At 35.4% G+C, this 26825-nt stretch overlaps 1 protein-coding gene across 3 annotated transcripts; it reads right to left on the bottom strand.

The window, feature by feature from the left end:
• On the bottom strand, nucleotides 1-25132 carry LOC100792825 (importin-9). Of its 3 annotated transcripts, XM_041012420.1 has the most exons (33): nucleotides 24739-24991; nucleotides 23937-23998; nucleotides 22798-22890; nucleotides 21762-21933; nucleotides 21330-21445; nucleotides 20726-20812; nucleotides 20511-20627; nucleotides 20321-20384; nucleotides 20092-20234; nucleotides 18845-18892; nucleotides 18686-18754; nucleotides 17549-17624; nucleotides 16903-17033; nucleotides 15879-15938; nucleotides 15669-15738; nucleotides 15500-15564; nucleotides 15366-15427; nucleotides 15175-15298; nucleotides 15040-15097; nucleotides 14036-14148; nucleotides 11357-11434; nucleotides 11208-11270; nucleotides 11020-11115; nucleotides 10809-10918; nucleotides 7129-7318; nucleotides 6589-6703; nucleotides 2314-2426; nucleotides 2140-2217; nucleotides 1019-1084; nucleotides 808-936; nucleotides 627-683; nucleotides 458-538; nucleotides 1-370 (listed from the first exon to the last, which is right to left on the bottom strand). In XM_041012420.1, the coding sequence occupies exons 1-33, from the start codon at nucleotides 24860-24862 to the stop codon at nucleotides 320-322; spliced, it is 3081 nt and encodes a 1026-aa protein (XP_040868354.1). In that variant the 5' UTR covers nucleotides 24863-24991; the 3' UTR covers nucleotides 1-319. The 3 variants fall into 3 exon arrangements, 1 of the variants encoding a protein (XP_040868354.1); XR_005889834.1 differs by lacking the exons at nucleotides 1-370; nucleotides 458-538; nucleotides 627-683 and having other exon boundaries at nucleotides 866-936; nucleotides 2140-2265; nucleotides 2364-2426; nucleotides 24739-25132; XR_005889835.1 differs by lacking the exons at nucleotides 1-370; nucleotides 458-538; nucleotides 627-683; nucleotides 2314-2426 and having other exon boundaries at nucleotides 866-936; nucleotides 2140-2265; nucleotides 24739-25132.
• Between the last annotated feature and the right edge of the window lie 1693 nt (nucleotides 25133-26825).

Raw genomic sequence — 26825 nt, 5'->3', positions numbered from 1 at the left:
TACCAAGTACAAACTGATGTTTCCCTTTTTTTCTTAATAAATGCACAATTGATATACAGACAAAAGATTTGGTGAATTGATGGGCAGAAACCAATTAAAAGCAAAACTGATAACCGATACATACAAAACACATCCAATAAAAAGAATCAATAGACATACAAGGGGGAACACTGCAGCAGAAAGAGAATACCTTTCAGAACTGCAGACAGATTCCCCAACCTGAACAATGGAAAATATTGGTTTCCAACCATCACTTTGTTTCACTCTCTGGTATTATCAACCCATCCTTGAGACGGCACTCAAAGATAACACTAAATTCTCATCTCTTCAGTACCAGTTGAATGGCACTTCGTTGAGACTGAGACAAGCTCTGCAGTGCAGGACAATCATTGGACAAGTTAAGTAACAATCGTCTGTACAACAAGGTGGACTAAATGAAAAATATTACTGTAATAACCTTGCAAATGTGATCTAAGAACTGTCTGTCAGACTGAGAAAAGCTAACAAAGAAATCCACAAGGTAATTTGCCAGGTTTATCTGTCAGTTGCAACCATAATTATTAATAGATAAATATGCGAGTTAGTGAAACACGTTGAATAAATAAAACAGACTCCAGAGCACAGACCTGATTGAGAGGATCAGCAACACTTAAAAGGCCATCTACATACTGATCATCTTGGTCCTTGTGATTTTGAAGCAAGTTCAACAAAATAAAAATAAAAAAATTAAACTTTCAGCATAAAAGTATGATATAATTGCATAAAACAGAAATTTAGGTAAGTGACACAACTGTAACTCAACCGTACCTCATTAAATACTTTCACCATTGCTTCAAGTTGTTCATCCGTGGCTTTTCCCGAAGATGTAGACACTGAATAAAGAAATTCTTTATCATTTTCAATGCCATCTGCTTGAACTTCTTCCCAGTCACTATCCTGAGTACAGTTTATATTATATTAGGTAATTATCTTACTAATTAGTGTATAATTAGTATACACATCAATATTCATTAAATACCTCATCATCAGCGGCCAAAACTTGTTCTTGTATTTCAGTTAATGCATCTGCCAGTAAAGCCACTATCTACAAGATATTAAAAAAGAAAAAAACATACTAAGTTTATGTACAATATCAAAAAATTCATCTACTACCCATAGTCTCCTTTTACAGATAACCAGAAATTTTAATCATGATGGTAACACAGTAGTATTGTGATACGTATTTTATCAGAAGCTACTACAACAATAAGGTAAAGAAAGAATCAAAGCTCAAAATAAAATGAAAGCAAAGCTTCCCCAAGTCAGAGAACTGTTCTCTGGACTCCAATTTCCATTTCGAAATCTTCCATGCCATAACAACGACTACCCCTCCCCCATATAACAGAATTCACTCCCTGTTTCCCACTCCTCTTGCTAACTCAATTCCCACTCACAAAGCACTCACAACGAACTACAGCACTTATTCTGAATGGACTCTATCACCCTCTTGGGCCGGTGTGTAAACCTTCAGAGGTTTCTCACTATTGGGCCGATTTCTATCACATTGTTGCAATGCATCGAAGACATTTTGTCAAAACTGCTCTTTGGGTTTTGAAGGGGGGAAAAATCATTTTCAGATAAAACAAGCACTAGAAAATTAATATGAAACTGTTTGGGAGCTGTAATAGAAAACAATTTATGTGTCTTCATTTAATTGCTTAAACTTTAGGGATAGTTTATGAAAAGATGCTTCTACTCATACACTAAACAAAAGTTACACAAAAGTCAGCAATAATTTACAAGATAGAACCTCAAAAGTACTATCAAGAAATACAAAAACGCCAAGACACTGTCATTTGTTAGAGATATTTCTCTGGTATATTCTGTTTGCTAGTTTGCTTGCATTTCTGCTTGTCAATTGTCTGTTATAAATGACACCTATCAATAATGATCCTCCAGCCTATATGTAGATCTGTTTTGTAACAGAAAATCATCATTTTTTGTATTTTTCAGATATATGATCAATAAAACTTTGGTTCAGTATTCTCTTTACTCAATTCTTAAAACCATTCGACGACAACATAACATGTTCAATCAACTAACCACTACAGATGATCAGATATCTTCCACAAGGCACTATATACCATAAAAAAGAATTACCTTAGTAGGAAGTGGCAACATTACCCATTGATCTGGAGCTGATTTAGCTTTTGATCTTGTGGTTATTCCCTCGTGAGACTTCATGAGCCAAATAAGTTAAGGAATTCAGCAAGCACTCCCACCCTCCTGGGCGAAGAAAAAAAGAGAAATAAATAAATCAAATAACAGTAATACCTTAATCAGATGGCCCTGGACATATATTTTTGCCAATTCATTGTGCCTACTAGTTAGCAACAAAGCCAGGGCACTTGTAGTGACTTTTATTTGGTATGCCCCCATTATCTCGCCTACAATCATACATCAAGTGTTAGAAAATTTACTTGATATTTTTTATGCACAACTAAGCATTCCTTATTGATCATTCTCATGTTTGACAAAGACCTATAAGTAACATAAACATACTTTCACAAAAATGAATAGACTATTCACACATAGTTAGAACTGGGAATGGGGAGTTACGATCATGGAAGTCAAACTTGAGATACTATTCTACTTATAAATGCATCTAACATAGTATAAATAAAAAAGAAAAAAAAAATTATAACACACATCAAATACTTAATTAAGCTCAAATTCATAATCATAGATTCTTAGTTAAGCTTAAAATACTGCCCTAGTGTGCAATGTTATCAAATAGCGGCCATGGCGGCGCCATGACAGAATAGCGTGGTGGAAATTTGAAAAAACGCCACCAAATAGCAGTGGCATGGCGGGTTGTGTATGGCGGCACCATGGTGGTCATGGCAGAATTGCGGGAAAGACCGAATAGCGGATTTTTTTTTGTTTTTTGCGCGGTAGGTGTTGGGCTGACCCGATCCAACCCTACCCGATATTCTATTGCAAAAGCGCAACGGGGAGAACGCACAGCACAGAACACAGCAGCACGACCCTGCACCCAGCAGCGACCAGCAGTGACGACCCCACACCCAGTAACGACCAGCAGTGACGACCCTGCGAAGGCAACGCACACGACCCCGCACCCCACACCCGCACGAACGGCGAACGGCGACGTCAACGGCGAACGCAGCTTCAGTGGTGCATTTTTTTTGTTTTTTTCTTTTTTTTGCTGTTTGACACCCGTTTTTGATGTCTACAGCTTTTTTTATTGTTTTTCTATTTGACACCCTTTTTTATTTTTGACACCCATTTTTTTTTCTGTTCAATCCTCTTTTAAATGGCTGAACCATCATCTGATGCTGCTACTGCAAGTGCAACAAGGAAAAATAAGACAGACCCAGACTTCTATTATAAATACAATATTGTTTTGTTTGACTGACCAATTGATGTTCTGATGTGAATTGGTTGATAAACTTGAGTGCTCTAGATGTTTCGTGTGAAATTGTTTGAGGGGTTTTACTCCCCATGTTGTGAGAAGCATTTTGTATAAATTGTTGTATTAAGATTACGAAATGGTGATTCAAATTGTGAGTAAGTGACAAATTGAACCTGTGCTGAATTGTGAGATACATGTGTATTGAGATGTATGTATTGAGTTGTGAGCTATGAACTGTGCAATCACACAATTGTAAGACCCTTTAAGGGCGATGGATTTTTGCGCGACGAGTATTGAGATGGGATTCACTGTGGGAATCCGACGAGTTGAATCACTTTGAGGCGTGACGAGTTAAAATGATTTTGAAAACAATTGAGTAGTTGTGTGTATTGCATAGTTCATAGGTAAAATGTATATGATTCATGAGATGAGACAACATGTTAAATTGGGATTATACCATTGTGATTGAGACCGGGTGTATGTGATAAATTGAGTATGTATTGACTTATAATATATATGTGCATTGATATGTTGTGTGCACTGAGTTGTGAGCTATGAATCGTACAATCACATAACTATAAGATCCTTTAAAGGCAACGAGTTAATGCGCGACGAGTATTATGATGGGAACCACTGTGGGGACCCAACGAGTTTAATCATAAGCACGGCGAGATAAAATTATTTTGAGAACAATTGAGGAATCGTATGTTTTGTACAGTTCATAGATAGAGTCTGTGTGCTAAAATGTTTTTTGGGTTGGACCTAAATTAGGGGGGAAAGGCCCTGATGGACTCTTCAGAGTCTCGGCCTTGGGGGTAAATACACCCGATTTGAGTGCTCCTTTAAGCATGTGCCGATCCCACATGGTTGGAACATTCTCGCAAACGTGACCCTGACTGGTCCCTATGATTTTCCCTAGTGAAAGTAACCTGACATACTAGTGTGTGATTTGTCTTGTCATGTATTCTTAGACGCCCGACAAGATTTTTCACTGACATGGTACCACATTGCATATAGAATTGAGTCTTAGTGAATATGTTGCATAATGCTTGTGTATTGATCGATATTGATTGATTTAGTGATATTGCGTTTTGATCCTTGAGTACGTGAATGATGTGAAAATAAATGAGGCATGTTGTGTTGAGCTGTGGTGTTACGCGACAGGTGGTGGAATGACATGAAGTGTGTTTAAGTAAGTCATATTTCATTTATATGATACGTATATCTATGTTGTCTTGTTTCTCTCTATTAGTTAGGAATGTGATAACTCACTCCCGCGTGCTATTTGTGTTTGGATCCTGTGATGATCTCGAACTTTGTGTTCGTGAGAACAGATGGTTAGGTAGATGACTATGGAGAACCTCATGCTAGAGGACGCTGAAACACAATGCTCTGATAGAATGTGATATTGAGATATAGGTTTCTATATTAATTGCATGAAGTCTTGGACAGTCTTGTTTTGAGCCGAGATGATTTTATTATTTATCTAAACAAGTTCTATTATGATGTTAGAAAGTGAATGTGAGTCTTTTATCCTTTGAAATAATTTTATTTAAATGTGTTTTAAAACTTTTAATTAATTCTGCATACCTATTTCTTTTATTATTAGTACATATATGTATGGAGTAGAGAGTGTCACACTTCCCTAGTTACATAAGCATCTAAAGATCATGTTGATAGAGGAAGAAGAATCCAATAATGGAGCTAATCGAGGAGATAAGGAGAACAAATAGATGCAAAAGGAAGCTTAAGCAGTTAACATTGCATCGCTTCGTTGGATTAAGTTCAACGAAATCCTTTATGTTATGGGGGCAGATTCCAACAAAGAAAGCATAGGTGTTAGTAGATTGTGGGGCTTCTCTCAGCTTCATATCCAGGAGGATGACACAACAGCTGTAGTTAAAGGTAGATCCCATTGGGTGAAAGTAGGAGTCATCTGCAGTTGCTATTCTCTTAGAGTGTGTTTGGATGGAGGAATTTTAAATTCTGAGAAATTTTAAATTCTAAGAATTTCAAATATTTCAATTAAAATTCTTTTATTTTCAAAATTTTGTGTTTGGATAAAAAAAGTTAAAATTATGAGGGTAAAAAAAAATGAATGAAAAAAAGAAAATATATGATTAGTGTGCTAGTTATACGTGTTTCTCTACGCTCAAACCCGATCGATGTTCCACAGTCTCATACGGTGTTTCTTGAAGAAGACTGTAAGAAGAGAATTTCAATTTCTCACCTTTTAGAAGGAAATTGAAATTCCAGATTTTTAATTGTTTAAAATTCTGTTTTAAAATTCTAAAATTTTAAATTCTTCACAAAAAAAACATCCAAACAATGAATTCTAAATTACAGAAATTCAAATTCTCTGATAAATTACTTTCCTCAGTTAAAATTCTCTATCCAAACATACTCTTATTGTTGGGACTTCGGGAATAGGTAGAAAAGTACTTAGATGATGGGGTCATATCATATGGTCTGCAGCTCCACAGTTGAGAACCCAGTGAGATGGAAATTTTTGAGACATTAAATCCAAAGGAAAGACAAAGCAAACCCTCATGACCAAGACACCTACTGAAGATTGAAGACTAAAGCTTTATTTATTGTGTCTTGTATTAGTTTTTGATTTAGAGACTTTGCTTGCTTCGTTTTATTTTGTTGCATGATTGTGTGGGTATGGGTGAGTGCACAACTTAAGATACCACTACTTCCTATGATGCATTAAGATAATTGCAAAGATAATTAATGCCAAAACAATTAACTTAGTTATTTATATTCGAGAGAATTACAAAGATAATGCCAAAACAATTTACAAGAGAAGAATTAAGATACCACTACTTCCTATAATGCATTGAAATTAGCTATAACAAGTATCTAGGCAACTTGGAAAAATAAACATTGAAGTTCTTATCACCTAAATATTCCTATTTCCAACACAAACACTTAAACACTATTTGGTATTTGGATATGATCCTTCACCGTTGAGTCAAAACTAATGACTGTTTAAACCATTCATGCATAAAGATAACTCCATAGCTATTACCAAAAAGAGAAATTACAGAAACATACTTCAGTTATATGGACAAACTATGCAGTAACAAGTTCAGAATTTGCAAAAAACAAAATCCAAAAAAAAATCGCAAACCAAGATACCTTAACAAATATAACAGTAGAAGGATGCTCACCTTGTTGCTTAGTCCATTCTGACATTACATAAGCAAAGGAATTACAATGTCCTTCCGCAGGAATTGAGATCAGCAAATCGATAAATTGTCCAACATTAGGAACACTCATGTGTACCTGAATTTTAAGCAATATTTCAGAAATTATTCCTACAGAGTACAGACACAAAGGGAAAGGAGCAGGTTTACTGCAAAACATATAATGTAATACAAAATAAGATGCCAGGGATAACTTGACATGAATCAGAAAATAAAAAAATTAAAAGGATAACTCAAAACACAGGCTCCTACTAACAAAGAATAACTATTGACAAGGGAAACACCAAATTCGGGAGAAACATGAAGGGAAAAAGTAGCATAATATAGATAACCACTTCTAGAAGCATTCATTAATAGAAAAAAAAAAAGTTATAAATGACCATTTCCAGTAGTACTGGCTTTCAACCTCTGATTAATAAAAATAGAAATTTGACCATTAACCATTACCAACAAAAACTGACAGAAGAATCATTCAAAATTAATCTGAAAAGTTGGTTATATTACCAGTCTGGCAAAAACAATTAGCAATGAGCTTAGCAAGATACAGTTTTGAGCAGATTGCATGCGTTTGACAAGAGCAGCAACCAAGTCTTGTATATGTACAGCCATCTGTGTTGGTAAATGCAAAATAAGTTGAAGAATGTAACTCCCAACAAAGAGAGACCCAGAGCTTTCCAATTTCGGGTCTAGTAGTCTGTTTCAAAATTTACAAGCAATCACACAACAAATCAGAAACAGAGAACAGATACACCCAGAGAGACACAAAAGTAGAAAACTGAAAAAAAAAACCATAACAAAATTGCCCTACTTGTAACTGTAATGGACACTGGACTGGAGAGTTCAGATGAACCAGAAGCAAAGTAATCAGCATTCAGAAATTTGTCTCTTTTTTTGTGGAGGATGCAATTAAACTACCTTTTATTAATTACAGTAAGGAATTATAGTGTCGTGTGCCAAATTTGATATAACCAAAGTTTGGGCCATATCTTTTACCTTGGTACAGGATGTGCTTACTAAGCATATCCAAGAGTTAGTGTCATGCATGCCTCTTGTGGATGATATAGTGAAAACTAGAGAGTTGACAGAGGAACTAGATGAGAAGTTAGAATATGATGGCATGCTTTATTTAAGCAGAAACGAAGCTATTAGAGAGAGGGTTGGAGTAGCGCCTATTGTAGAGAAGATGGTGGAAAATAGACTTAGGTGGTTTGGGCATGTAGAGAGAAGACCGGTAGACTCTGTAGTGAGGAGAGTAGACCAGATGGAGAGAAGACAAACAATTCGAGGCAGAGGAAGACCCAAAAAGACTATAAGAGAGGTTATAAAAAAGGATCTCGAAATTAATGGTTTGGATAGAAGTATGGTACTTGATAGAACATTATGGCGGAAGTTGATCCATGTAGCCGACCCCACCTAGTGGGATAAGGCGTTGTTGTTGTTGTTGTTGTTGCTTTATTTAAGCAGAAGATGGAGAATATGGAATGTAAGTATAGCAAGAGATAGCAATCCTATCTTAGAGGTGAATCTTGGAAGCCATACTTTACCACAAGTGACATGGTTTTAACAGTGTCCATCATAAAAAATGACAGAAATAAGAGATGATGTAAACCATAGAATTCAAGTTGGGTTACTGAAATGAAAGAGTGCCTTGAGTGTTATTTGTGACAAAAAGGAATCGCTCAAGCTTAAAGGAAAAGTTTACTGCATAACTAAAGGAAGTGTGATGTCATATAGAACTAAGTGTTGGGCGGAAAAAAACTAAGAAAATAAACTTTTATGTAGAAAAATAAGAATGGTTTGTTGGATGTGTTAACATACTAGGCAAAAATATAGAATTAGAAATATATGCATTAGATAGAAAGTCATGATAGAACCTGTAGTAGAAAAAAAGGTAGAATCTTGCCTTAGAATGCTTTAGGCATGAGTAGAGAAAACTTGTGGATGCTCTAGTAAGTACAGTAGATCAAATGGAGGGCACACCCTATGACTAGAGGTAGAGGGAGGCCAACAAAACTATAGGAGAAACCATTAAGAAAATTTAGAGGTCAATAATTTGTCTATAGATATGATAGTACACTATGATATCATTTGATCCATGCCAACCCCACCTAGGGCTAAAGCCTTAGTTTGTTTGTTGTTATTGTAGTTGACTCCTCAACTCATTTCCAGCCGCACAAAGGGTATACACAATCATTCTGACAGAACTGGACCAGAAAGAGAAGAAGAGAATGTGCATTATTATTATTATGGTGCCTCCAACACCTAAGACAACATACAGATGAGTTTCGAGGTCTCACCACCCTCCACTTCCTAATCCCTCATTCTAGCTTCCCTCTAATTGACTATTTATAGTTTCTTAACTAACTAACAGTTAGTTATCCTAACTAACTAACAGCTAACATACACCTTTCCCCATCTATCAATACCCACCCCCCCCCCCCCTTCAAGATGGATCTTGTCCTCAAGGTCAAGTTGAGGAAAATGGCCTGCATTTCCTTCATCCTCTTCTTCCATAATCATCAATTTGAACTGTTTATTCTGACACACATGAGCAGGATTATCCTTTTCTTCACAGGTGAAACATTCTCCTTTCCTCATCTTCTCATTTACTTCCGCAGGTGACAAATTATGGAAGATTCTTCTACCTTGCCATCCACTGGATCCCGTTTTAACAGCATTAGTAGGATCAGCTACCTTACCATTTTCCTTTACAAATCACTGACCCAAATAACTGGGTTTCTGAAAATTATACCCCTTACTATTACTCACGGGTAACTTTCCTAAGACTCGATTCTTATCTTCCACTCTACGAGCCTTGACCATAGATTCCATCAAGTTTTTCGGTTCATGGAGCCTTACCTCAGTGCTAATCTCTTCTTTCAGCCCCTTGAGAAACACCTCTACCAGAAACGGTTCCTCCAACCCCTTCACCATTCCGACGTGCTTCTCGAATTGGCCTATGAATTCTTGCACTGTTTCTTCCTGTTCCAACGCCAGCAATGCCTGAAAAGGATTCCCTAGGTTAGATGCTTGAAACCTTTGGGAGATTGTGATCTTGAACCCTTCCCAAGAATGGTTTGGGTTCCAAGATTCCCCTCATTGGAACCACCCTAGAGCTTCTCCGTCCATAACAACCATCACTGCTTCAAGTTTATCCTCTTCTCTTACAGCTTACAACCAAAAATACCTTTCTATCTTCGTTAACCAGCCCATCGGATCTTCTCCCTCGAATATTGGCATTTCAAGAGTTCTCCACCGATTGCTTCCCTGCATAGCGTTCCCCTTATTCCCTCCTATCGAATCGTCCGCGTGAACATTTGATTCGGGAGGTTTTTTCTCCCATGCTGCCGCTAATCACCGTATCATCCCTTCTATTGAACTCAGTCGCGCCTCCACCACTTCGTGATTTCCTCTATCGCCTTCTCCATGGCTTCCATGTGTGTCTCCATTCTCGTGTTCGAATTTGTCACCATTAACTATTCCAACGCTCCTAGATCGGAGCTCTGATACCAATTGATAGAACTAGACCAGAAACAGAGGAAGAAAATGTGTATTATTATTATTATAGTGCCTCCAACACCTAAGACAGCATACAAATGAGTTTCGAGGTCTCACCACCCTCCACTTCATAATCCCCCATTTCTAACTTCCCTCTAGTTGACTATTTATAGTTTCTTAGCTAACTAACAGTTAGTTATCCTAGCCATCCTAACTAACTGACAGCTAACATACACCTTTTCCCATCTATCACATTCCAACAACTAATAGTAGGTAACTCTAAAATAAATTGAAAGTTTTATATAGATCTATGTATAGTTACATTTTTTTAGATATACATCTTTATAAACTTGGGTAACAAGTTGAATTTTACAGAAAATATAGAAACAGCAGTGTCTGTTAGAAGTCATCCATTTCCCATGCTGGTTTTCTCCTTTTCCATATTCTAGAGGAAAGCTCAATAATAAAAGCACAAACTTCAAGTTATAACAAAAGATTTTCATGAATTACTGTACATGTTTGACTTGAACTCGACAATTAATTAGGGATAGTATGTCCATTCTATTCCAAAGATTTTATTATTAAGGCATTGGAAATTGGTCTAAACTCTAAACTATTATGGAAAGCAAGCTTGAAGAAATAATGATAGTCAATTTACTTAGAAATGTAAAATAACTGCCAACTACCTTGAAGCAATATCAAGTAAGCTTCTCATAGTTGATCCAGAATCAGATCCCCATGCAAGAATTTGTTGTCTTCCCTCAGATATAAAAGCAGATAAACATTCTGTAGCATTCTGCTCGTGTCACATCATTGTATATATTTAATAATATAATCAGAAATAGTTTAAAATACAAATGAAATAAGATTGTGGTTTATCTAGCAAAAAAGAATCACCTGAATTTCACTGTGGTCATCACTTTGAAGGATTATGTTGATAACAGCATTAAAAGAGACATCATATATTGCTTTCACTACATCAGCAGGGGCATTCTGTATAAAGCTACAACAATCTGAGATGAGAAAACCATAAGATAAATAAATTGCTCAAAGGTCAAAGCTGACATGTTTCCAAGTATACTTGCCTTCAGTAACATTGTTACCAGATCTAATGATCCAGCTACCAAACCATCAGCCTGCTCTTGGGGCTATAAGAACATTTACAGAAGTGTATAAGCAACAAAATTATTCTAAAATCACTAACCACTGACACTGTAATAACTTAAAGTCATACTTTATTCAAAATTGGTCCAATAGATGGCAAAATTCTGGAAACCAATGGATGTACACATCCGGGAATGCTTTTGATAGCCTGGAAAAGATTAAATTCTATCAGATGACAAAAGAAATGATTTATAATTATTGAAATAATTTATTTCAAAGAAAATAACGGAGCTTGACAAATATAAATTCAGATAAAAAATAGAGAAAAGCACATATATAACCTACCAACATATACTTGTATTTGAGAGCATATATGAACATACACATACATCAGAGTTCTCAATCTGTCATATCACAACCAACACAAATCATACACTGCACTACAATTGATTTGCCACTGAAAATTGCAGCATTTCACAATTGTTGTGGCCATTGGGATGAAATGGAGGCATAGTTCCATATCTCCACACCCCCCCCCCCCCCCCCAAAACCAATTTGAGTTTGACCGTTTGTTTTTTGTTATGTTTTCAATTACACCCTTTTTCATCACAACAACCATTAGGGTTCAAATGTTCAAAGCTTTATTCATACACCCAATACTCTCTCCTCTGTTTCAGCACACAACCATTACTCACTGCTCATTGAAGTTTATGGCCAAGCCAGGGCACACTCACTTCAATTGTTCTGTTTATCATTTGCTCATACGCTGCTCCTCTTTTAGTTTTCACTTGAGTCCTCTTAGTAGCAGAAAGCTCTATGCCTTCCTCTAGTACTGCTCTGTTCACCATTTTTTTGTGTTCTAGTCCCTCATTCTGTTCCTATGTTGTCAATTGCGAGCGTCGCGGCCGCTATCGCGGCAGAGCGGAGCAGCGCGGCCCCCATCCGCGACGGGGATGGAGGTAGCGGCGCGGTTCAACGTCGCGGTTGGCACGGCCGCTATCGCGGCGGAGCGGCGCGGGATCTGGACCGGATTTTCGCGCCACTACACTGAAGCTGTGGAAATTCCGAAAACCCTAGCGCGTTACTGCTCTCCACACCTGTGAGGCTGCGACGACGCTGCGACACCGGCGAGCGCCGCCACCTTCACCACGCCTAGGAGCACGCTGCGAGACTGCGACACTGTTCGTACCTTTCTTTCCCAAGTGAGTCTGCGACACTGTTTCCTTGCTTGAGCTGATTTAGGGACTGGGGAAGTGAAGATGGCAATGGTAGGCGTGAGGGCAGGGGATTGGACAAGACAGAGAGAGACTCGTTGAGAGGCAATATGGAGGTTTTGGTATTATGATCCTTTTCAGATTCTAAGCCGAGTGGGGGAGGTGGCTTACAAGTTAGATCTGCCCCTGGAAGCTAAAATTCATCCGGTGTTCCATGTTTCATTGCTTGAAACCTCAGCATTCACCTCAGACTTTGCCACCAATGTTGACCGAGGAGCTTGAATTAGCTGTACAGCCAGAAGATATACTGCAGTGGAGGACTTATGTTGGAGGCAATATGGAGGTTTTGGTGAAATGGGCTCATTTGCCATCTTGTGATAACTCTTGGGAGCGAGCTTCCAAGGTTTTTCCTTCCCTTGAGGACAAGGTAGTTCTTTTAGGGGGGGGGGGTATTGATAGGATTGCTAGTTGAGCAAGGCTTCCTATTAGGAAGGTGTATGAGAGAAGGAACCGAGCATAGTTCCTAGGTTGTTAGTTCTGTTAATCGCAGAGCTGTGCCAGCTATAAATCCTCACGGATTAGTTAGAATGAGTAGTATAAATAAGGGAAGCTTAGTCTTCAGTAGGCATCTTTGTAACTGCTACTCTATTCATTTCTTCAATTTCAATAATACATTCTTGGGAGAAACTATTTCGATTTTCTCTCCTTCATATATTCTTGAGTTTTCTTCAGATTTCAACCCCCAGTTCTAACAACTCCCTTCCTTGTTCTTGGTCTTCCTCTCCCCTTTATCTCTTATTTTTCTGTAACCTCCATCAACCAACCATTTGAAGCATTTTCCCACTTTGCTCCTATTAAATTTTGTGTCTTCCCATTTTGAGTTCCTTTTTCCGTGTATTCACCGACTTCCCCGAACCTCTCAATTTTCAACATTTTTTTTATTTTGGATTATTGGGCTTCAATTGAAATCCAGTTTAACTTCTTTTTTTATTTTTTTATTTAAAGCATAACATATATAATAAACCAAATAAGAATAAGAATAAAAATATGATAAATAATTTAAATGATAACATATAATATAGGGTTTACTATCTTTTTAGTCACTAAACTTAAGATTTATGTTTTTAGTCCCTAAACTTTTTTTGACTGGTTTTTTGTCCCATAATTTTTTTCTGTCCTTAAGGGACTAAAAGTAAAGACAAAAAAAAAGTCAAGGAATGTTGACCAGTCAAAAAAAAGTTCATGGGCTAAAAACAGAAATCGCAAAAAAACTAGAGACTAAGATAGTAAAATCACTAAATCCTATAATATAGAAGTAAAAAAAATTAAAAAAATATAATAGCAGACATCCATTTTCTGCTATCCCGTTTTAGGAGTTTTGGATGGACTACTTAAAACAACAATAATTTTCACATAAAATTTAGCTTTTTATTGGTTGGATTGAACATTTCATGTTTAACACTACTACCTCCCATTGTCCAATTCAAGGTAGGATCTACATGTTTACATCAGTCATAACAAATGTAAGATGCTAAGAAAAAACAAGTAACTCCTTAGATAATATTATTTATTATTTGAAAAAAAAAAATCATTACCTCAAGAACTTCCAGTGCATCAATACTGATAAAAGGATCCGAAACATGTGATGCCCACAAATTAAGTATTACAGGAGAAATCATGTGTTCAACTAATGTTGATGATTCATGACCTATAATAAGCAATAACAAGGGAATAAATACAGGAGACAAGGATTTTAGTGAAAACTTGTTTGGAAACCCTATACACAATGATTTATAAATTATAAGTTTAATTACTTATTTGATCCCTATAATTACAAAAACTTCCAGTTTTAGTCCCTACACATACCATTTTTAATCCCTTTTAGTCCATACACATCATTTTAGTCCCAATTAGTTCCTAAGGCGAGGACTAAAAGGGAATAAAAATGGTATGTGTAGGGACTAAAAGAGAAATTTTTGTAACTATAGGGACCAATAAGTAATTAAACTTAAATAATAATGCATGTTCTGTACAAGAGAATCTCACTTTTGTGAATAAACAAGATTACAGCAAAATTACCCATTATATATGCAGAAAATCAAGCTAAAAGCAGGAAATATAATCAATATAATTACGCTGAATCAAATCAAATCAAATATAATAGGATATTATGCCTAATCTCAACAGTCTCCCCTCAAGCTGGTGGATATAAGTCATATGCAGCCAGCTTGTTACATAAGTATGATATCATCAGTCTGCGATGAGACTTGGTGAAGATGTACGGTAGTCAGTCATTAGAACCAACAAACAATACAGTGAACTCCCTAAAAACAATCTTCTCATTAATAAAATAGCAATCAATTTCATTATACTTCATTTGCTCATGAAAAATTGGGTTAGAAGTAACATGCAAGGCTACACGATTATCACAAAAGAATTCATAAGGCAAACTTTACAAAACTATTACTCCCAGCCTGATACTCTAACCCCATAATCTCAATCTATACAACTTCAATATGTGTGGAAGATGAGAACATAAACACGCACATGTATAAATATAACTTCAATATCTCAATATCTGAGCAATATATAAACTAACCTGCTTTTACTGCAGCAAGCAATGTATCAAGTACCATGTGCAAGGTTTCATCTGATGCCTAGAAATCGTATTAAGGTAACGATTAGATGCAACAATAGTAGAAGATATATGACAAGGATTTATATCGGGTAGTACATGATTAAGAAGATTTGTGAGGGATGAAAATAAACCCAACAATTGCGATTGTACAATTTCCTTTTTTGCTTCAGGAAGGAGGTTAGTAAGTGCTCTGCAGGCACCTACTTTTACAGGCGGGGGCCTGTTAAACTCAAAGTTAGAAGAGAGTATATTACGCAAAGAATACAAACTGACACAAGTGTGCTTACACATCCATTGTAATTGCCTTCATTGCTAAATAGAGAAACTGCTCTAGTAAACTATTGCTTATCTGTAAAATATGAAAATCAGTTAGAAGTCATGAGAGAGAGGCAATCTTAAAAGTTAGGGCAGGATCATTTACCAAAGAAGAGAATTTAGCAATTGAAGTAAAGATGCGAGCATATAAAAAGGGATATTCAAGAGGATCTGTCAGAAAAATGAAAACAAAATTAAAAAATATTTATCACAGCTTCATTCATTGAAGAAGAATGGGAGCTTAAAAAGCAGCAAGGGGAGAGTTGAAAGGTGACCTAATAGAGAGTCTTCAGTGAAAATCTGCTCAACCAGGTGCTTCAAGCTACTTGTATCAAATCCGGTTTCCTGTATCAATAGCAAAATATATCATAGTTAATCCTATGCAAAATAAAACCACAAGTTATTGAAGATGGAAATGAAAAGGTTTAAGCATTTATGCCTAATTCTGCTTATCAGAATTCACAACTGAAGTAAGAATCCCAAACCTGTGTCTCAAACAGTTGTTCTGAAAGAGATGATAAGGCAAAAATAGTAGCTTCTCTTATCTGCCAAAAATTAACATGTTCAAAACTTAGAAATGAAACGGCAGCAAAGGAAAATAAAAATCTCACAAAATAATCAATGCATAAGTAAAATTTGTCGTTAATGTCAAATATTTTCTAGAATCAATGGCATGCATACCATGTCAAAGATTAGCAGAGCATGATTGATGCTTTCAATGAAATATACAGGAAGAATAAATCTAAAAGAGGAACAAGGAACAGAAAAAAAATTTAGCCATAATAACCATGATTACATAGCAAGGGGTTTGGGAAGGAAGGATAAAATGTGGAGGCAGAAGGATAAAATGTATACAGTTGTTGATCAGTACTTGTAGCACTAATGTTTAAGTATGTTCCATAAGTGGTTAATAGTGTCATGAGGTTATTGAAACATCCAATGGTGGTTAACTTTGTCTCACAGGTGATTAAGAGGAAATGAATGTGTGTGTATAATTATCAATCTGCAATTGTGGCACTTATGGTTAAATATGCCTCACAAGTGGTTAATAGTGTCATGAGGTTATTGAAATGTCTAATGGTAGTTAACTTTACCACACAAGCTGATAAAACAAATGAATGAGATTGTATACAATTATTAATATGTACATGCAGCACTAATGGTTAAATATTTCTCATAAGTAGTTAGTAGTGTCTGAGGTTATTCAAATGTCTAATTGAAATTGTCTTAAAAGCGATAAGCTGTCCAGGTGGATGTTGGGTAGACAATTCCCAGTGGGACATTGATAATTTTTCCTAGTTGAAGCATCTTGAGATTTGAGTGCAGGTTGTGGGGCACTACTTTCTCAGTAACATACCTAACAGAGAAGAGTAACCACCGAAAAAGAGGTTTGAGAATCAGCAATATTATAAAAATAGCCCGTGTCAGCAGGTCAATCAAAATCTATATTGTCTACCAAACATATCAGATAATTTCTAGATCCAAGGATAATATATATTCTGTACTTACCCTCCACCAGCTTGCATTACCAGCTGCTTTTCTGATTTGAGACTCCGTGAACCATTGTTTTGCACCATCTATTATGGCCAAAATTCCTTCACCATCAAAAGAATTCACAACCTCTTCCAGTAAAAGCACACCTACAAGAAGCATTTTCTGATAAAGCTTATGAAACTATATAAAACAGATACTTAAATTCATTTGAACACAGAATCACAGAAATGAAAATTCGAAATCACCCAAAAGTAGGGGTGGCAATTGGATGGTTAGTAAACCAACCAAAATATCAAATGAAGATTGTTAGTGGATACTAAATGCACTGATTATCAAATGAATAACAAATGAAGATTGTTAGTGGATACTAAATGCACTGATGGATTATAAATTATCCATCCATAATGATCCAATCCAAAATCCGTCCAGTACATCCATTTGAAAACATTATTGAATGATATATGATAAGCTGTTTGGTGTTCTTGAATGACAAAACTCATCAAAATTAGAAGTGTTATTATAAGGATAAGGATTAACATCATTATCAAAACAATCACCAAAATAATTAAGATGAAGGAAACTGAACCTATCAGTCAATTTGAAATAAATTACCAGTGTCAGAAACTTAAACTGGCAAATAAAATCTTGAGGGGGTACTGACCAGAGAAGCGGCAGCTATAAGTGGCATCTTCTTCATCAGCAATGAACTGGTTAGCATCCACAGACCATGTAAGAACCTAAAAATAGAATGGACAATTCCTGAGTAATAAAAATAGTAAAGGGTTCAGTTGCTGAAAAATTAAAAAGAAAAAGAGAGAGAGAACATCAAGTCACTGCTATATATTACCATATTTTCACTGTTATAAAATACAGCCAAATACATCTACACCAAGTTCTAATCAAGGAAACAACCCCTCTGCCCATTGGGTTATGGCTGCATCTGATATTTCCAAGAGTTCACAGTGATGGGAACCTCACCACTGGGCAATCCTCTTTTCATATTCTGGAATTAAGGTACTTGAGCAAGCTAATGCCAAACAATATTGACTTTTTATAGATTCCAGTAATTTTGGATGAAACAAAGCAAATTATTGACAAAACTTAAAAACATAATTAGCATTTGTCACACTCATGCAAAGCCCAAAACCTCAAGCATTTTCTGACATTGCAAATTTTTTAAAAATTTCAGAAAATGAAATTCAGTATTTATAATGTACAAAATAGATTTTAATCATTGTCACAAATATCTTGAACTTTTGACCTTCATGCAGTCATACTACTTCAATAGGATAAAAAATCATTCATGAGCCTCCATCTAATAGCTTAAGCTAAACGAGATTGATTAGTGAATCACTCCATGACGGTGGTAAAATGAGTTCAAGTGAGTCAACAGTAATCAAATTTGCAAGGAAAAATCCAAAATCCATTGGTGCAACACCATGCAGAATGGAATCCATTAGAAGACTCCAGTACACCATTTGCTTCCATTCTATCTCACATAAACATGCACAAATGCACATATGCACATGTGCTGTAAAGTGTTATATGAAGAGGTAAAAGGATTGGCATTCAACTTATGAAATAGGGAAATATAAAAAAATAATTCATGGATACAGAGAAAGATCAATCTGCACTCAACCCAAGTAAGCTACAGCTTTTTTTTTTCAAATGACAAGCACAAATTTTTAAATAGCAGAAAAATTATAAAGTGAATCTGCAGAAAGCCAATCAGATGCTACTGAGCAAAATGAGGACAAATATGAACTTAGAGCAACAAGAAGAGTCAAGAATGTTATACCTGCTGTTGTGTCATTTGAAGAAAAGCAATAGTATAGTACACCAATTCTCTGATATTAGCCACAACCACCTATAGAAGTGCAAACCACAGATAAAAGTAATGATACAATAGAACACTATCAGCAGAAAAATAAAATTTCAAGAATGTTCTGAACCAAACCTTTCCCAGTCTTGGACTACCCACAATGGTCAACATGAATTCAAACAGCTGTAAATAACAACTTAGGTGAAAAAGATAATTCAAAAGTTATTATAAGAAATGAAGGAAACACAAACAAAAATGCAAACCTGATTTACACAAGTTTAGACAGATCTCAGCCAGTTTATTATTTAAAAGAGTATAATTATAATTTTTTATCTTTTCCATAAAATAATTCAGCAAAACTATAAAACACTAATAAAAAGGATAGGTCAAACAAAGAGGTTCCTTTTCGTCAGTAAATTGATGAAGCCACAATATTAAATTACAAAAAAAGCTTATTATCATTGCAGTGACTACAGTATCCCCTGTGGATTCTGGTTTAACTAATTTGAAAACCATGACTATCTTCTTGCCAAATAACAAGGTAAAGGAGACCATTCTAGCAACCAATTCAGTTTGACACTTCATAGTGACCTTTCTCTCTGGAATACTGACAAGTATGCACAGTTCCAATGAAACAATCAAGTTAACAGAAGTTACAGTGACTGACTTTGTTTAGGATTCACTGAAACATATATATTTTAGGATCCTAATTTTTCATTAACAATCTAAGATTGTCTCCTCTTTGTATACTCTAATTTTATCTCTGCCCAAACTATGGATGAATATTCTCAACCCCTGCCTAATTGCATCATACTGTGACAATACACAGCTGCAAATTCAAATATCCGATTCTTTAAAAACTTATTGGAATACACAAGCGAGTGGAGGAAAATGGAAGTCTTGTATTAAAGAAAACCTTCACACAATTTTTCTTCACAAAATAAAATGAAGCTATACATGTATTACCGAAATTCATTTTGATTGACTAATGGATATCTTACTACCTTCTATTAGATGATATTGTTAAGTTTCTCCATTTAGTCATTGATAAGAAGCATAGAAACAGATAGATAATACAAATCAACTTTATGAAGAATTCACAAGGGTAGGGGCTTCAATGAATAGAGAGATGAAGATAGAAAACCATATTCAGTAACATATCACCCAGCTGACAAATATTTGCATGGGCAGGCGGCAGGCCATCAACTAAATAACATAAAAGAGATTGAAAAGCCATTGAGAAGGAGATTGAAGAAACCACTCGCAACGGAAAAAGTCAGTCAGTTAACTCTGACATGAAAATATCTCTAACAGAAGAATGTCATTTTTTGCAATATAAAATAATTAACAGTATAAACATAACAAACTGCTGCTATCATCACCTGGATAACAAATGAATCAAGGTTTTTCTCTGAACCATCAGAATCATATCTTCCCTCATGTGAATCTTCTGTTCCTTCAATAGATGCTTTCTCATAAACACTCAAAGAAGAGACAAATGTACTCCACAAAGGTCCCAATATAACTACAGTGAAAATCATATAGTAAACAAAATAAATTAAAGAACTAAAAACAAATTGCATAGCAACTCAACTAAGGGAATAAACATACCCTCAAATTCACTTTTAAATAGAGTTGAAAAATTCTGAATAAACTGATTCAAGCACTTCAAAACCTTAACAACGAAAAACACAACATCCAGTTACTACATAGGAAATATATACATTTGTTTGTGTTTAAACACTAAACACATAAACATGTATAGATAGGGGGAGAGACTAATAAAAAGAAACAGACTAACCTCCATTTTAATACTCCAATCATTTGGATTTTCAGATTGAACTGGAATTTGAAGAATAGAAGAAAATTGGTCCATCCATGGTTTAAGCATAGGAACTATCAGAGAACTTGTTTCAGCCTAAACAGAATATCTTGATGTGTTAATAGTTAAAAAGAAAAATACCCAACAAACAATCCACACTAACAGTTCACAGCAGTCACTTAGTGGCAAAATACCTTATAGACACCACTCACTGTCCCCAGCATAGAAGTGCAAGAATAGATTATTGAAAGGGCCTTCGTTTGAATGTATGGATCATATATCTGAATGGCAATAAGAAAGTAAGAAAGATGTATTGGTAACAGAAGATACTCAATTAACCATATAAATAGGAAAATGGTAATTTTCCTTTATTTTCTTCGTTTTCTCTTTTAAGAAGAATTCAAAGATCTGGAAAAGTATTTAAATAAATTATCAAAAAATTTACATTATTACAAATATTTCAACTTTACTTCCAAAAATCAGAACTAATGAAATGGCAAAACTTTTGACAAATGACAACTGACAAAACTAGCATGCAAAATGCAGGTAGACAGAAAGGACTGCTATCAATAGAGAGTCCTTAAAAAGGGAAAAAAAATATAAATAAAGAATGTATTAATTAAAAAAAAGGAGAGGTACAAATGCAAGAGCATAAGAAATTCTCAAAAACTGTACCAAGAAATAAGAATGAAAAAAGAAAAAAAAAAACTAAGAACAATAAATGTAACACAGCACACCAAAAGAAAAACATAAAACAGGATAATTAGAAAGTTAACAGAAAAATACACAAAAAATAACCTGGGGACAGGACACAATTGTCAGCAAACTCGGGAATAGAGCAGGTATTAATGTTGGAACCATTTTATCATCCAAGTCAGCAGAGAGAAGAACCAAGCATCTCATAGCTCCGTGCACTAGAATAAAATTATTAAAAGATAAACAAATTAAAAAGATGATTAACATTCTGAAATTCCATCAAACATTGTAGCCCCAAAACAGTGCAATTACCGATCATAAATTTATTTCTGGAAAACCTAATAGAGAAAGAGAATGAATCAACAAGTCACCAGCAGGAAAGAAAAACATGAAGCAAACAATTGGCAACTCGGGGATATAAAACTGATCTTACCATGTAATGTTTAGTCTCTACTCTCTACTACCCAAGGCTTTTCCACAATCATTCATACATAGAAAATCCCAAAAATCACCAACTCAACCAGAAATGCTTACCTCCATTCATGTTGGTTTGATTGTTAATCAAATTCAGGAGAAATGGTAACAAATCCGGCCATAACTCTGGCCAGTCATGCATTGCAATGGATGCCACAGCCATACCAATAGCTGTGCAAATTTTCTTATGAGGGTCATCCAATGCCAATAGAAGCATTCTGCGGATGCTTTCCTGATGATGGAACGAACTTCAGTTAGCATCAGAAAAGTGCTTTTTTGTAGACAATTCAATTAAATGGCCTTATACAGAAAAGAGAAATTATAGATTGACATGGAACAAGAACAAACTTATCAGTAATGTATTCACATATGACATATCATTTAGTGCTCCAGAAATTCAGGTTCATAAAATTAAATATTATTTGCAGTGCCATATATGAGATCCATGAGGACAACTTTGAACCATTGAAATTAAGATAAAGGCATTGAAACCCTGATATTGCCCTCCATCCTTATCCAGTGAAAAGAGATGTCCAGCAGACCTAAAGCTCAATGGGGGAAAGATATCGCTGCTTGTGAACATAAACTTTCACAACAGGTGCTTTTACAATAGCTTTTTTAGAGCTTATTTTTAATAAGCTACTCATTCTAACTTATGAGGAGGGGATAAACAGAAACTGATTTTTGTTGCTTTTCATATTTAAAAAAATTACCAGGAGTTATAAGGTTGGTTGGGGGGTAAAAGGAGAAAGGAGGGAGGGAAAGGTCACGGTTTCAGTTCCCCCCGCTAACAAAAAACTAACAATTAACAACTAACATTTGCCGATAAAAAAATAATTATATATATATATATAAAAATTACCTAGTTATCTTAAATTTTTTGACACTTTTAATTAAAAAGATATTTTCTATAAATAAACGCAAATGAACAGGCCAATATTCATCCAGTAAAAAACTAAGACAGAAGCAGTCTGGATCTCATCGGTTTCCCTATATTTAAATCTTAATAAATCTAGCTCAGAAAATTGTTTCCTGCAATAGCTTCTAGACATCCACATATCAATAATACTCACAATAGAAATGAAAGCATATTTACCTTTTCATTACTAGAAACAACAGGAGGTTCAAAAGAGTCCTCACCCTCTTGCCAATGCTTTTTAACAAACTGCTTAAGAAGGACTGCAGCTAAGTACAGGAAGGTTAAGTTATCCAAGTTCAAAAGCTCATGGAAGAAGGAAAATGAATAACTTATTGGCACAAACATTAGAGTTGTAACTCTAGTATAGTTCTTCACATGTTGATGAAAAAAAGTGTTGAATAAGCTGAGAGAGAGAGAGAGAGAAGGAAGAGAAAACTTGTTGAACAGAAAGGCTGATTTTATTGATTATCAAAGTTAATTACAGAAGGTTACAAAAGAGGTATATATAGACCTATGTTTTGTTATTGTAACAGATTGTAACTAACTAACAGAACCTAACCAACTCTAACTGATTCTAACCAACTCTAAGATAGGTGCTGTTAGCAAAAGCTAACAGTCCTTACAATTAGTTTACAGAACTGTTTTCACAGTTGACTGACAGCATACTCTAATAAAAAGGAACAAACAAGAAAGCATAAAACTTTTGTTTTTTTCCTAAAAGAATAATGGGGCATTTAGTTCAAGAAAATGTTTTCTGTTTTTACTTTTACTTACTAAAATGTCATATTGTTTTGACTTTTACTTACTAAAATGAAGATAATAAAAATTGTTTTCTCCTAAAAGAATAAGGGGGCATTTAGTTTGAGAAAATGTTTTTTGTTTTTACTTTTACTTACAAAATGTCATATTGTTTTCACTTTGTATCTTGTTTTCAAAAAGATTATATAGGAACCATTTAAGACAACAAAAAGATAGTAAAGAATGGAAGAAACATAGCACAAGTGTCTTGTGTCAAGTTACTCTAAAGATTAGATAACTCGATAACAAGGAAAATGTTAACTCTAGCATTATTGCATACAACAACAGCAAATGGTTCCTCCCTTAGTTGTCAAATCAGTTGTCTTCTTCATTTCCTGCAAGTTCTTTTTTAGCAATCCCTTTCACCAATGATGAAAACTAACAAAATGATTGTTACTATGAACACTGAAAAACTCAATATTTCTTTCTTTAAGAAAAATAATGAAAAGATGGAAGGAAATATTTTGGTTCCGAATAAAAAATAACAGTAAGTATGTGATCATTATGAAATAGGATATCTGACGCAGTCCCACCACGAGCTCCATGTTTGCAGCAACTTTTGATAATGCACTGCCAAAACCTTAAGGACAATTTAACATGCAAAATTAGGATAGAAACACAGTTGAACCAGATTGAGAATATTCGTTAAATAAAAATGGCATTGAATGAGCATTACGAGTTATGCTCCTTCATCTCCATGGTCAAGTTATAGAGAATATACACATTACAATAGAAGATAAAGCAAAACAGCAATCAATGCTTCACTAAAGAAAATCAAACATATAATTCCCATTTAAGTATGACAAATACAATTCTCATTCAACAAAGATTAATTTTCAAACCCGCACAAGATTGATACATAACACCATTGTCATATGTTCACATTCAACAAGTTGCCACCCTAGTGAATATCATCATTTCCTTGTTAAATGTTTATTCAGATACTTCCACCTCCTAAATACCAAAAACCACCCTTCCTATCATCTTTTCAGTAACACATTAAAGACAAAAAAACAACAGCATTGTCAAACAAACTCAATTTCCAAAACTCATAACCATTTCCCTCAAGTCCTCAACTGCAAAACACTCACTAGTCACTCCGACACCAGACCACACAAACAGCAATCAGAGCACGCCTAACAAACCAAATAAGCGTCAATTCGATTCACCTAATTCTGAATAAGCAATCGCTTATGTTTTTAAACCAACGTTTCTGAATAAACAATCCATCCCAAACACGAACTAAGGTTTTCACATCACGGAGAGAAATCCGCATTCAATTAGGTTCTCGCCAAAGAGAACTGAAGTGAAAAATGAGACCTGGTTGGCGAGAGGCTTGATCGAGGGAAGCTTCCGCGAAACAGCGAACCTCGGGGTTGGGGTCGAGTGTGGCGGACAAGCAATTGAGCAGCCATTGCTGATCTTGATCCACGGCGTTTGCCATGCGCGAAATGGGAAAACCCTAGAGCTCGATGATGGAACAGCGACGTTTGTTGCTTTCGCTGCTTGCCACTTCGCCGCGCTGCTTTTTCCCGCTCTGCGGAAGAAGGAAAATATATACAATTGATTTTTACCTATAATAATATGTTATAAATGTTACTCGTTATTTACGACTCATTTTTATATTTAATAGTTGCATGAAATTAGTATTTTTTTTTTTTTAATTTATGGTTTTTTTTCAGAATTGTACATATTTTCATATTTAGTTTAATTTTACTTACTATATACTCCTAATTTTGTGAATGAATGTGAATAAGTTAAGTTTCATACTAAAAGAAGAAGGAGGTTCAAACAGCTGGTGTCTCGCTAAACGAGTCATATGCACTTACCGAATGACATCCGTTAAGCGAGACACTTAGCTCGCTTAGCGTGATGAGAAACCCTAGAAGAGGATTAGTCAGAGATGTGTTTGTCCAGTGCTTGCAAGCTCGTCAGCGAGTCATTTGTCTCTTCTCGCGTTCAGCGCGCCCAGCTCATTAAGCTAAAATTCACTAACTCACACTTAGCGAGCCTTCAGAATCTGAAACGTCAAGGAGCCTTTAAAACACTAAGTTGGCGTAGAATAAAGAGATGATTCGAAAAACAGAGCTAGAGAAGAAGTGAGAGCGACAAAACAACAGCCACCAAGAGAGTCTAGGTTAGAGGGGTGAGATTAAGGTTTTAGAGGTTGAAGGAGACATCCTCATCCATTTTCTTCCCTAAAAATTTGTACTTTGTGCTGAAAAGTTTATTGCTTGTAGTGAAAGACTAAATCTCTTATTGGGGAGTTCTACTGAACCTTTGATATAATACTCTTTCACTATCTATTTAATGATGTTCTTATGTGTTCATTACTTCTATCTATGCTTATTTTTTACATCTTTGTGGCTTGATCACCCATTTGTATGTATAGTTAGGATTTTTAGTATTGGGAAGTGCTTTAAAGCCTTAGAACTTTGATAGAGCAAGCTAGAAAATTATATGTCTAGGAATGGAGTGCAGTGATTTAGTCTTTATTATGTTGTAATCTTAATGCAACTCATTTAAACTAAGTTTGTTGAGGGATCAAGGACGAAGTTTAAATAGAGTTAGACTCATTCACTCGAGGGATCTTGGTTTGGGTAATTTCTCAGCATAAGAACACTAAAACAACGTTAAATAGAGAAAAACCTTTAGCAACATCAAAGTAAGTTCAGTAGAATCACCCAACACTTTTTACTTGACTGTTTTTACTTTTCAACTTCTAGACATTTTAGTTTGTAGTTAATTAGATTTTCATATAAAACCCCCCATTTAATATTTACTTACTTTAAACAAATGTTTGTTCATTGAACATATATTCTCTGAATGAAACAAGTTCCTTGTGATTCGATACTCGGTTCTTACCGTTTTATATTACTTGTACGACTCAGTACACTTCTTGATTAACATCACGGAAAAGCGAACAAGTTTTTGGCGTCGTTGTCGGGGAACTTCTTTCCATTTAGAAAGTATAGTTCAGTTTGAAGACATTTATCCTTTATTCTTTGATTGATTTCTTTGTGAATAGTTAGTTAGAATTTATTTATTTTCTCTTGATTTGGTTGACCGTTTTTTTGTTTAGTGCTCCTTGTATGCGAGGTAACTCTTCAGCAGGGAATTTAGTTCCACTAGATTTGGAAATAGAAGCCACTTGTAGGAGAAATAACATGGAGAAAAGGAGAAGAATTTTGCAAGAACGGACAACACAACCAAGTTTGGAGGAAGCTCAATCATCTGAATCATCTTCAGTCTTTCCAAAGTTAAGAGAATCTAAAGTAGGTGCATCTAAAGCCCCAATCATGGCTGAAGATCAACCACAAAGGGTTACTCTTGAAGATTATTCTAGCTCGACCGTGCCGCAATTTTTTACAAGCATTGCGCAGCCGAAAGTGCTAGCCCACAATATC

The sequence above is a fragment of the Glycine max genome, chromosome 2, assembly GCF_000004515.6.
Source record: "Glycine max cultivar Williams 82 chromosome 2, Glycine_max_v4.0, whole genome shotgun sequence".
In the NCBI taxonomy this organism is placed as follows: Eukaryota; Viridiplantae; Streptophyta; class Magnoliopsida; order Fabales; family Fabaceae; genus Glycine; species Glycine max.
Note: the sequence above shows the minus strand (reverse complement) of the source record. Positions and strands in the feature narration are given on the sequence as shown.